General features: G+C 36.9%; 2 protein-coding genes across 13 annotated transcripts; both read right to left on the reverse strand.

Annotated features, from left to right (window-relative positions):
• Positions 1 to 1,641: 1,641 nt before the first annotated feature.
• LOC117913855 (CRIB domain-containing protein RIC4-like) lies at positions 1,642 to 5,057 on the reverse strand. Its single transcript, XM_034828944.1, has 4 exons — positions 5,009 to 5,057; positions 2,403 to 2,541; positions 2,175 to 2,291; positions 1,642 to 2,022 (listed from the first exon to the last, which is right to left on the reverse strand). The coding sequence occupies exons 2-4, from the start codon at positions 2,530 to 2,532 to the stop codon at positions 1,787 to 1,789; spliced, it is 483 nt and encodes a 160-aa protein (XP_034684835.1). The 5' UTR covers positions 2,533 to 2,541; positions 5,009 to 5,057; the 3' UTR covers positions 1,642 to 1,786.
• On the reverse strand, positions 4,814 to 11,706 carry LOC117913854 (leucine-rich repeat receptor protein kinase MSP1-like). 12 transcript variants are annotated; one of them, XM_034828935.1, is made up of 4 exons: positions 11,293 to 11,469; positions 10,248 to 10,351; positions 9,932 to 9,981; positions 4,814 to 9,016 (listed from the first exon to the last, which is right to left on the reverse strand). In XM_034828935.1, exon 4 carries the CDS (start codon positions 8,886 to 8,888, stop codon positions 5,013 to 5,015), a length of 3,876 nt encoding a protein of 1,291 aa, XP_034684826.1. In that variant the 5' UTR covers positions 8,889 to 9,016; positions 9,932 to 9,981; positions 10,248 to 10,351; positions 11,293 to 11,469; the 3' UTR covers positions 4,814 to 5,012. The 12 variants fall into 12 exon arrangements, with proteins under 12 accessions (XP_034684826.1, XP_034684830.1, XP_034684825.1 ...); XM_034828939.1 differs by lacking the exon at positions 11,293 to 11,469 and adding an exon at positions 10,689 to 11,051 and having other exon boundaries at positions 4,814 to 8,979; XM_034828934.1 differs by lacking the exon at positions 11,293 to 11,469 and adding an exon at positions 10,689 to 11,051.
• Positions 11,707 to 12,193: the final 487 nt, after the last annotated feature.

Raw genomic sequence — 12,193 nt, forward strand, 5'->3', positions numbered from 1 at the left:
ATTCATTCCTATAGATGGCGTCAATTATTGGTACATGAATTCTTAGATCAGATTGATAGGTAAGTGAGCCCAACAACTACTTACCCAATTGGTTGATGACCATGTGAAAAACACTACTTCTTTAAGGTTGCACACAAAGGGTAGAAGGGTGGTGCACAACTACACCCCTTCAACATTCAAGTTAGTAGAAGCATGCTGAAAAAAAAAAAAAAAAAAAAGATTACTAGAAAAGGATTGGTAGTAGGCTAGTTACACAATCTCTTCTCTCAAGAACGAAGTAGGTGATCTCAAGGTAGCTTTTCAAGTGGGAATAAATAAGATTGCTCTTCTTCTAGGACTTGAATGTCTTTTATAGGTGACTTGGACACTATTTGTGTAACCTTGGTTGAGCTAATGCTTATTGTGTTGGCATAAGAATGTCTCTTGGGCACCATTGATTAAAACAATTATAGTTTTTTAGGTGGAATGTGAACATGTCAAGGTTATCTCTATTAATGATCAAGAATGGTCAAGTGTGCCCCCTATGAGTAGGATAAGTTGGCTCCTACTCATTGTAACTATCACCAACTTTTTAGGTTGTACTTTTTTTTTTTTTTTTGCATTAACAGGATTGAGTGACTTTAGAAGGACAACCATCTTGGTTGGTCATTGAGTCCGACTAGTACTCTTTTGCTCCCATAACATTACTACTTCGCTCTATGAGAGTGGCCACTCTAGTTGGGTAACTATGTTCGGGCTCAAGGGCCCAAATATACTTTGCAATTCTTTTGTGCCCTCCTCAAGTTAGGGCTTCAATTATGGGTCGAACCCAACTAATAGTAGGGTTTGTCACATATCAAATGAAAAGCTTGAGCTAACTAGATCAACACATTTACACCTCAATTCCGGTTGTTGGACTAAATTAATAAATTAAAGACATGTTATCTATATTTGAAATCATACTATTTAATATATTTTTTAAAAATTATTGTTTCAATTTCAACACAAACCTCTCATTAAACCTAAAAAAATATTATTTCAAGCAAAATCCTAATGCTTCTTCTTCATCAAGTAGCTTCGAACTGTCCATATCTTCCTATCATTATTTAAAACTCCAATAGTTTATGTAAAAATGAGTATCACTATAATACATTAGTCTCATACTATAATTAAATCGAAAAGATTTATATATATATATATATATATAGATGGATAGATGTAGACACACGCATACGCACACACTTGCTAACATTGTTTTGATTGTTAATGTTTCTATATTCTTGTTGGGAAATTGAAGTGTATAAATGCTAATGCCTGACCTCAAATCACATAGCCATATCTCATAGGGACAAAAAAAAAAGGTCTCTTTCTTTTTAGCTGGTCCATACATGAGTAATGAGGGTGGACCTTTAAACAATTATTATGTTCCCATACTTGCTTCAAGCATACATAAATTAACATACACCCCTCCAAATTAAGTGTTTAATCACCTTCATAAACTCACATATTAATGCATTTTATAAGGCCACCCCCTCCCCTAAAAAAATCATTACCATTACCACATCACTACATGTGAATTGGGATTAATTTTACAAAAAATAAATAAATAAAATTTCAATCTCATGTGAGTTTTTTAGCTTCTATACATACTGCTAACTCAAATACGCATAATCATCACCATCATCATTTTCCACATAAAAGAATAACACCCATTATCATATGATCATCACTCTCATTATCAAACCATCATTTCAATATATAATATCCATCATCATCATCATCATCATCATGGTGGCCATTGTTTAAATTAAATAAGCTTGGAGGAGGTGACAAGAAGAGGGTCATGATCAGCTTGGGCAGCCATGGCAAGCTCAAATTGCCTTAGAGAAATGGTAGGAAAATTAGCAAGCAACTCAGGAGTTCTGAGGTTTTCCCACCCTTTAATGGGGTTGGTAGAAGACCCATCCCATCCTATGTGTGTCACATGCTTCACATCTGTTGGAAACCCTATCTCCATCTCCATCTCCATCACTTCTTTGTAAACTACAATTTTTCCATCAGACAATGAAAAAAAAAAAAGTTAAGTTAAAGGAAGAATTGAATTCTATAATCACAAATTAAACAAAAGAGCCTCACTATTCCATTGAGTATATTGAAATTATATAGAAATTCACTCAATATCATCAAGGACTTACCAAACAAGTGAGAGAAACTTTTGAGAGTAGTTCTGATCAATTTCTGTAGCCTACTGGAGAACCTAAAAGAGGCCTTCAATCTCAACCCAGATGGTCTTTCTTCTCCCTCTTTTCTTCCTTAGAAAACCAAAAAAGAAAAAAACCAGTCACATACACAAAGAAGAAGAGAAAGAGAGAGAGAGAGAGAGAGATGGCAAGAAAGAGAAGGATAGATAGACAGATAGAGACTTGTTACAAGTGGGTTTGGCTCAGATTTTGGTTTCTTCAACTGGATTGCACCACCCACAGAGACACTTGACTGAGACACACAGCCCATGGTGAAAGGAAGAACCACTAGTCTCTCCATACGATCCCTCATATCCCTAGCCTAAGTCATAGAAAAAAGGAGGAAGAAATAGGGTGTGTTATATTGGACAACTGTTGTCTTTACTAGCAAGGCATAATGATTTTACATATGGAAATGTATGATGGAAAAAGGATCCACCCAAAGAGTTTGGTAGTGACAATATTACTATATATTTGTACATAGAATGGAGTGGGTTGGGGTTGTTAATTAGTTAGTTAAAACTCTGCAGTTCAACCTACTTTTTTTCCTTCTAATCTCTAGAATTATGTCTACTAGTATTATTAACCCACTAACCAATTTTTGTGTCCTTAGACAATGTGGGCTCCTCCACAATTTCACTTTGCCTCTCTTCTAGATCAAGCCAACCATTTTTGCACATTTGTTTTTCCTTAATCTCAACTCCTCCATAACATACATAATATCAATCTTTGAGTGAGTCTTAAGGGATTTGACTTGGTTTCTAAGAAGTGAAAGATGTGAGAATTTCCCCTTTTTTGAGATTTTTTTTTTTTGGAATTGTTTAATTTTATATGATCATTTAGTAGTAATTAAAACCGATCTTTTTTCATTCGATTTTAAATTTATCATCACATTAATTACTCATTTGCCCATTTCAATTTCTTTCATGTCAATGGGTGGGCTCCTTTAATGGGATTAAGCTCTTGTAGTTGATGTTGAAGGTGGAAATTTAAGTGTATGGATGATAATGCCTCACTTCAAAATCACATAACAGTTGATGCAATTTTGTTAACATGTATTGTATGATTAAATCATTATACAAAGACCTACTACACAATGATTGATCCAACTCATCATTAGAAGCAAATATGTGAAATGATAAGGAAAAAAAAAAAAAAAAAAGTCCTTTTCTTACTTAACATCAACCACCTGGTCTAACTCTTCAACATTTTCACAATATTTGGTGTATCCATCTATCCAAATTAATGTTGAAGACAATTTTCAACACCCGAATCCAAAGTTCCAATAAATACAAAAAAAAAGACTAAAATAAGGGAAATATTTTAATGCTAATTCTATATCATATTAAATTTATATAAAATAAAATATTAAAATAAAATTTAATGGAATTAATCAATCTTATTTTCAATATTAGATATATTGATGGCCAGTTGCCAATCAAGTACTGCACCTTCAAGGGTGGCGAGCTCGTTAGCTGGGGAAGTTAAGATAAATAAATAAATAATAAAAAAAGGAAAAATGGCGTTAAAGCAAAAGCTCCCACCATTTGAGATAGAGTGGTAAATAATCTTTTAATATTACGTGTTTGTGCATCCCACCTTTCCAGGTCCCAAGTGATACCCAAGCCTCCACGGTATGATAAGGTTATATCATTTTTTAAGCTTTTTATTTTTATGAGTTTTCATCCATTTTTACGTCATTAATATTTTATGGTAAAATTTCACCAATATGTCTTGATACATTCATGACTGATATACACTATTGAAATAAACATTTACCAATAAATAATCCCGATAAATAACATTTTGATCAAGATTTGTTAACAAAAATCTAACGATAATATGAAAAGGGAAACCTACACTAAACAACTAGCTCACTCATGGTGTTAGTTTTGTTTTGTTTTGTTTTTTACTTAATTCTTAAAAGAACTTAAGACTAAATAATTTTTAATAATATTAAGTATTAAATTATTTACTTTTTTATACTTTATTTTTATTTAGTATAAAGAAATAAAGAAAAATCATTAAATTAATTTTAGCATTCCATTTATTCTATCAAAAATTTTAATAAATAAGTAATAAATTAATAAAAAAATTTAAAAATAAATTATCTAAAATTTAAAAACAAATTGTTTTCGATACTAAGTTTAAAAACAAAAATATCACTTTAGTCTCCAAACATCAACAAATGCAAGTGAAGAAATGCCTTGAGTATCACAACATAAATCTTCTGACCTATTTGGCAACCATTTTTTGTTTTCAAAAAACCTTTTTTTAGACTCTCTCACACATTTGATGCTTTTTTAATAGAAAATAGTTTTAAAGAACTTGTCATATATTTACCTAATATATTTGAATTATTTTCAATTATTTTTCTTAAGACTAGTTAAGAAAATAATTATAAAAATATGAAAAATGTTTGAGAACACAAAAAACAGGTTGAGATCATTCCACAAAATCTATTTTCTAGAATGGTTTTTGAAAACATTCTCACACAGGCACTTGGTTTCCCTCCCTTGGTTGTCTAGGAACCAGTCTCTAGTCTCAATGGATGCTTATGGTTTATAAACACACGACTAAAAACATACAGCCAATTCTCAAACTTAGCATCCTCCTCCTCTTGACATAAGAAGAGAAGCTGCGGTCCCATTTCCATGGTGGTCTGCAGAGTTCAGAGGATGTTATATTGAATTTCATAGCACAGTTCTACTCCAAATCACTTATTTACATACTTGTGTAGATTCTCAATTATAGGTCAACTACATATATATGTAATTATAGTCACTTACAGTTTCAGTTAGTCGCGGGATTAATCTCCATTAACAGCTTCACCACCTCCACCATGGTAGGCCGCCTCCATGGATCGTCCAAAGTGCACCATCGAGCTGTTGAAAGCACATGCAACATCTCATCCTTCCAGATTGTCATAGCTGAAAGGTAAGGATCCAGCACCTCATCTTCCCTCCCATTTGCCACCATCCACTTCACCCACCCCACCAGATTCCCACCCTCCATATCCGCCTGACCTGTTGGTGCCCTCCCTGTCACCAGCTCCAGAATCACTACCCCAAAACTGTAGACATCACCCTTGGTTGTTGCCACCATGGTCTGCCCGTACTCAGGAGGAATATATCCAAAGGTCCCAGCAAGAACAGTACTAACATGGCTCTCACATGCACTGATGATTCTTGCTAGGCCGAAATCTGAAACCCGTGGCTCGAATTTGCTGTCTAACAAGATATTGCTTGACTTGATGTCTCTGTGAATGATGTGGGGAACAAAGCCATGATGCAGAAAGGCCAACCCTCTGGCTGAGCCCAGACAGATCTTGAATCGGGTTGGCCAGTCAAGTGCCTCAACTGCATCTGCCCGGTTCCTCAACCACACATCAAGACTCCCATTCTCCATATACTCGTATATTAAAAACCTCTCATCGTCAAAGACGCAGTAGCCAAGGAGTGGGACCAGGTTTTCATGCTTAACCTTTCCAATTGTCTCCATTTCAGCCAGGAATTCCCGGTCACCATGCAAACGTCCTCCATTGAGCCTTTTGACAGCAATTGTTCGGCCCTCTGGTAGTGAGGCTCTATAAACTGTACCAAACCCACCATCACCAATAATGTAAGTCTTGCTGAAGTTTTCAGTTGCTGATAAGATGTCTGAAGGCTTCATCCTCCGCAAAGAGTGCTCAAATGTTGCAATATTGATGCTAGGTGTCTCCTTTGGCTTCTTGCCCAGCAGCTCATCAGTGGATTCTGGCTCAACTGCTGTCACTAGCTTGTCCTTTCCCTTGTCAAGAACTACAGTATCTTGCCTCAGCATCCTCCATCTGAGAAAAAATATGAGCAGGACTAGGAAGATGAAAGTGGCACTCAGTGCAATAGCCCAGATAGAGGCTTGGGTCAGAGCTCTCACAGCTGGGTAGCCCTGAGAAGAAGGGAAAACAGGTAGGAGTGCTGAGCACTGTTTGTCCTTCAAGCAAATCTCTGGTGCATAGCCAGTGAATCTGTTGCCAGAGAAATTGGCAAAGGCAAGGCCTACTATGTCACAAATATTGCATGGGATAGACTCTTGGAAATTGTTATTGGAGAAATCAAGGTACGTCAAGGCAACAAGTTTTGACAGTGAAGAAGGCAAGCTGCCTGTGAGTGTGTTGTTGTGAAGATCTAGGATAGAAAGGGATGTTAGATTTGATACTGAGTCACAAAGGGTACCAGACAAATGGTTGTTGCTGGCATTTAGAACCAACAAAGAACTGCTGGTTCTAGAATCAAGAGAAATGGGACCCAAGAAAGAATTCATGCTAATGTCTAGATAGGTCAGGCTCTTCATGCTGAATATTGATGAAGGCAGTGAGCCAGTTAGCCAGTTGTTTGACAAATCAAGCTTAGCTAAGTTTGGCATCAACAAGCCCAGATCAACAGGGATGGCTCCTGTTAGCTGGTTATGGGAAAGGATAAGCCCCTGAAGGTTTCTCAAAGCAAAGAACTTTGGTACAGCTGGCCCTGTCAAAGCATTGAAAGACAGATCAAGCAAAGTTAAGTTTGCCAGACCTGAAATATCATGAGGAATGACACCACTGAGCTTGTTTCCCTGCAACAGTAGCTCTGTCACAACAATGCACTGCTTAATTGTTGCTGGTATGGAGCCCACAAACTCATTATAAGATAAATCAAGCATGCCATAGTGCTGGGTGAACTCAGAGTCCGGTAAGGGCACCTTTTGAAACCCAGAGCAGATCTCTTCAGGAATTGGACCAGAGAATCGGTTATTGGATAGTACCAGATTGTCAAGCAGTTTCAACTGTGATATAGATTTTGGAATTGAACCCATAAGCCTGTTTGCACCCAGATCCAGGGATACTAACTTCTTACAATTGAAAAGTTCCAAAGGGATCTCTCCAGTCAATTGGTTTCCATGCAGTGACAAATTAGTGAGATTTTTTAGTTCTCCGATGTTACTTGGAATGGTCCCTTCAAAGAAATTATTATCCAACTGCAGCCTCTGCAATGTCAAAACTTTAGCAAGAGCAGCTGGAAGCTGACCTGCAAGCAAATTGTTGCTGAGCAATATCTCCATAAGGGTTTTAGACTCCCACAGTTGATCAGGAATTTTTCCGGAGAACTTGTTTTTTGACAGTTCCAACGTAACCAGCTGAAGCTCTCCCAGATAACCAGGTAATCCCCCAGAGAGATTGTTGCCATACAATAACAGATCTGTGAGACTCAAACATCCCCTGAAGGTGTTCTCAATAGTACCAGTGAAATAGTTATCTGATAGCACTAAAATGGTCAATGATTTGGCTTTGCATATTTCTGCAGGCAGCTCACCAGAAAGCATGTTGGTATTAACATCAAGCAAGGTCAGGGTCTGCATATTAAGGGGAGGAAGTGACCCATTAAACAGGTTTTTAGCTAACATAATGGACTCAACTTGCTTCCAGTTGGAAATCCAATTGGGAATTGGACCTGACAGGCGGTTTGAATCAAGTACTAGTGAATCAATAGATTCCAGCTCCCTGAGACCTTCAGGTAATGGACCAGACAGTGAGTTGAAGGATAAATTTAGAATCCTGAGCTTTTTGCAGTTACCCAATTCCCCTGGAATCCTTCCACTAAGTCCCGCATTGGCAGCAAGAAGGTAAATTAGATTTGTCAACCTGCCAAAGCTTGAGGGCAATTCACCCTCAAAACTGTTCTGCGCTATATTTAGGTAAGTCAAGTGGGTCAGCTTAGAGATTTCTTCTGGAACTTTCCCAGTCAGTCTGCAACTTTGGACATTAAGTACCTTAAGTTCTCTCAGATTGCCAATTGTTTCTGGTATTTCCCCATTAAAGTTGTTGTTTCCCACACTAATTGAATTCAAGCTGATCAATCTGCCCACTTCCATTGGTATAGGTCCAGTCAGTGAGTTCCATGAGAGATCAAGTGATAGAAGCCTTTGTAAATTTCCAATCTCTGAAAAAATGGGACCAGTGAGTCTGTTCTGACTGGCATCAAAATAAAAGAGCCTCGTAAGATTTCCTAAACTGGAAGGTAGGTTTCCAGAGAAGAAATTTAGGCTAAGATCAAGGGACTGCAAATTCTGAAGATTTCCAAGTTCTGATGGAAGATTCCCAGAGAATGAGTTTGCATGGACTGAGAGCTCAGTAAGTTCTCCGAGCATACCAATGGTGGAGGGTAAGCTGCCAGAAAAGTTATTGTCATCAAGCACAAATTCTCTGAGCATTTTCAGGTTAGACACCATTGATGGCAGTACACCAAACAACCTATTGCCACTCAGGTCCAAAGTCTCCAAATTTTCTAGACTCCAAAAATTTGGAGGAATCTCACCAGTGAGTGCACACCAGCTGAAATTAAGGTGCTTTAGATTTCTCAATTCCCCTGTAAGATTTGGAATTGGAAGATCCAAAGGCAACAAAGAACAGGATAAATCTATTCGACGGACCATAGAACCCTCACATCTTATACCAGTCCAGTTGCATGGTGGAATCTCTGGGTCAAACCAACTTGGAATAACATTTCTTCTTTGGACAAGAGAGTTTCTGAGAGTGATTAATAACTCGATGTCACCAGAATGGGTTGCACTTGAGAAGGATGGACGGAAGAAGCATAATATGAAAATGATAAGGGCATAAGAAGCTTTCAGAGTTGGAGCTGACTTCGACATTCTGCACCACTTTCTGCTGATGGGACCCCAACTCAAGAAGTGGAAACTTTCAATTCAAGGGACGTTTCCCTCTGGGACTACAGGAAAATTTCTGCAGCAGTGAAAAGTTGAAATAACCAATGTTGTTCCTATCAAAGTAATGGAAATAAATTTCAAATTTAAATAAAATATATTGTTATTAATATATATGATTAAGTGGACAACATTTATGCAAAGAGGACTAACAGTTCCTTTCTAGTAAATTTGGCTGAAGAATTTATGTTCTTCCTTTTCTGAACCTAATGAAAAATGAAAGACCATCCTAAAACACCAATATAACAGAAAAAGATGCCAGGCATCAACTCATGAAGATGACAAAACAAAAAATGTTAAATAAATGGACAAATCAGGGTCAAATAGCAGGCAAATTCAACTCCATCTGATAATGAATAGAACTGGAATATGGACATCACAATTTTTTACCAGTTAAATCAGCCAAGAACAGAAGGATAAGCAAAATATTGCTGACCCCTGGTTGCAGATCACCAGACCTAGGATTGGCATCTAGATACAAGTCTTGGAAAACCAGGGCTCCTGATGATGCCCCCTGCAACAGTGATTGGTTCAATGGTGTTGCCCATCCACTGATAACAAAATTACAATATAAATCTGGACAGAGAACCTGAGTTCTACTCAAATCCATGTTTTGCATGAAGTATTTGGAAAAGACCAAAAAAAGGGGAATAATCTTGTTATAACTTACACAACCAACAAGTCTCTTTTCCTTTAAAACGCCTTCCTTTTTTTTCTTCTTTTCACTTAAATTTCTTTATAAAAGTTAAAGTTATCCCCATCACCAAGTGCATTAGTTTATGGAATAAAAAAATTCATGCCACAAAAGGAATAAGGTTTGGGCCCCATATATACTAGTAGCTGCCAAGCTTTTCACATCAACAGTCAAGGTTTACAAAAGCAATTTCAAAATCAACTGAGCTCCTTTTTTCACAGCAAGCAGAATTGCATCTAAATTCTTTTCACAATTTAGGGAAGTTTATGAATTCTACCTGAAATTAGAGACCCAATAAAAGCTTCACTCCAAACAGCAACAATTCTCCTGCATGAAAACAAACAAAGAGAGAACATTAGCAATTCTGTAAAATTGAGAGTTTACACAGCCATACTTCTGAAACCCTTGAAAAAAACAATGGTACAATTATAGATACCAGACATTGAGTTCCTTACAGGTTTCAGCATTTGGGCATAATCAAATTATAATTATATTACAGACTTATTATTGAATCCACTACAATAATAAGAAAGTTTACAAGAAAAATTGGAAACAAAATTGTGAGAAAGAAAACAAAATAAGAAGGTAAGTACCCTGTTTGATTGATGAGAAAATATAGGAAAGGAATAGGAATTACAATTTGTTGACAATATTAGATTCAAACCCAGATAAAACAAAAAGCTTCCCTCCAGTGCACCTAATTCAATCATATGTCTTGAGTTAGAAGCAAGCTTTTGCCCTGTCTTTACAAATAAATGCATAAATAAATCACCTAACAAACATTAAGAAAAAAAATCCTTAAAAATAATATTTCAGCTGCTGCCATTATATGTACTTTTAAACTAAACAAGACAAGGAAAAGAGACAACATATTAAATCAAAATTTAAAATTTTCTTACAGTTTCTCATAAACTAGGATAAAATAGAATTTTTTTTATTTAAAATAAATAAAAGTGAGAAACCCTATCATTTTTTGGAAGGCAAACTGGAGATGATGACAAATGGCAGTTAATGCAACATTAAACAAACTGTACCATGGGCCAGTTCCCCTTGATAAAAGCTGAAAATAAAGAAGAAAAACACCCTAACAAAGTCAATAACCCATGCCCATCTTCAATAGCTGAAAAAGAAGACTCCCACAACAAACAAAACAAAGCTCAAAAACTGAACAGCCCCTGACGCACAAACAACAAGCTGCATTGGAGGAAAACCCAGAAATGCTATGAGAAAAAGGGAGAAAACCCAGAAATGTTATGAGTGGTGGAGTGCAGAGAACGAGAAAAGCCCTGAAAAGCTGGATACTTTATACAAAGGCATTGGGCTCGAGAAAGATTCAAACAAGGGGGAGAATGTGTAGTTTAAATAAACAAAAAATGAAAAAAAATAAAAATTAAAGGCCCACTATGCACAGTAGCATGAGAGAATCTCTTCATCCCTATCTCTCCATTCCTCTCTCCACTGAACTCCATTTTGTTGGTTTTATTCATAAAATAAGAGAGAAAAGAACGGCTTCAGATAAAAGTTGCTGGGACTAACCTAAAACCTAAAACGCACGAACCCATCAATGCATATAATAATAAAAAAAGGAAGAAACATAGATAGTTCATAAAGTGTAGACCAGTACAGTGATGCCATTACTTGTGCTTTCTCGGCAGCCAAACGACGTCTTAGTGGAGAAAATGTCCGAGAAGAGTCGAGAAACCAAAACACTAAAAAATGACCAGGAAATAAAGCATCTGATACGAAGATTTTCCAAGCAAACAAACAAGAAAAGAAAACCCGAAACAGTCTTACTGAACTTTACAAAAAAGAGGTGGTGGGTTGTGGAAGCATGGAAGAAAGAAGAAAAAAAAAAAAAAAAAAGGAAGACGAGAGAGAGAGAGAGGGAGGAAGGGAGGAAGAGCATCTTACCCAAACGGCAGAGGGTGGTCAGAGGATGCCGTACGATTCAGCCATGAAATGATGAAATGAAAGGCTTTTACGCGGAATCTCTTGAGTGCAAATATTAAGGGTGAAAGCTACCAACTGAGAGTCTCTGAGCGATATTTTTTTCCTTCTTCCTCTCTCTCTCTCTGTGGGAGTGGGTGTCAAACGTCTCAAGAGTCTAGAGGCGTGGGGGCCTAGAGTAGACGGCGTCGTTTTGCATGTGAGGGCGAGGAAGGCGTGACACTGTCTGTCCACATGCGTCCAAACTATAGACGGTTACATTTGCAGACACCTCTCAAATCCCACTTTCTTCTTACTCTCTCGCCTCCCATCAACTCCTGTACTCGCTCTCACTACGTACTCATTCTATTTCAATGCTTCACCCCTAACTCTCACCTAATCTTTTTTGACCTTTATTATAAATCGAAGTAAATTAGAAAATGGACAAAAATAAAAACATTTTTTCAAATTTAATTGGAGTGGACCTATATTAGGTAACGTAAGGGGTCCACCCGATACAACGGCATAAGACAATATCCAAACTTATCCCGAACCCAACTTTAATTACTTCAAATCCATTTATACATCTCTTAAACACATTTATAAATCGAAC

The sequence above is a fragment of the Vitis riparia genome, chromosome 5, assembly GCF_004353265.1.
Source record: "Vitis riparia cultivar Riparia Gloire de Montpellier isolate 1030 chromosome 5, EGFV_Vit.rip_1.0, whole genome shotgun sequence".
Lineage (NCBI taxonomy): Eukaryota > Viridiplantae > Streptophyta > Magnoliopsida > Vitales > Vitaceae > Vitis > Vitis riparia.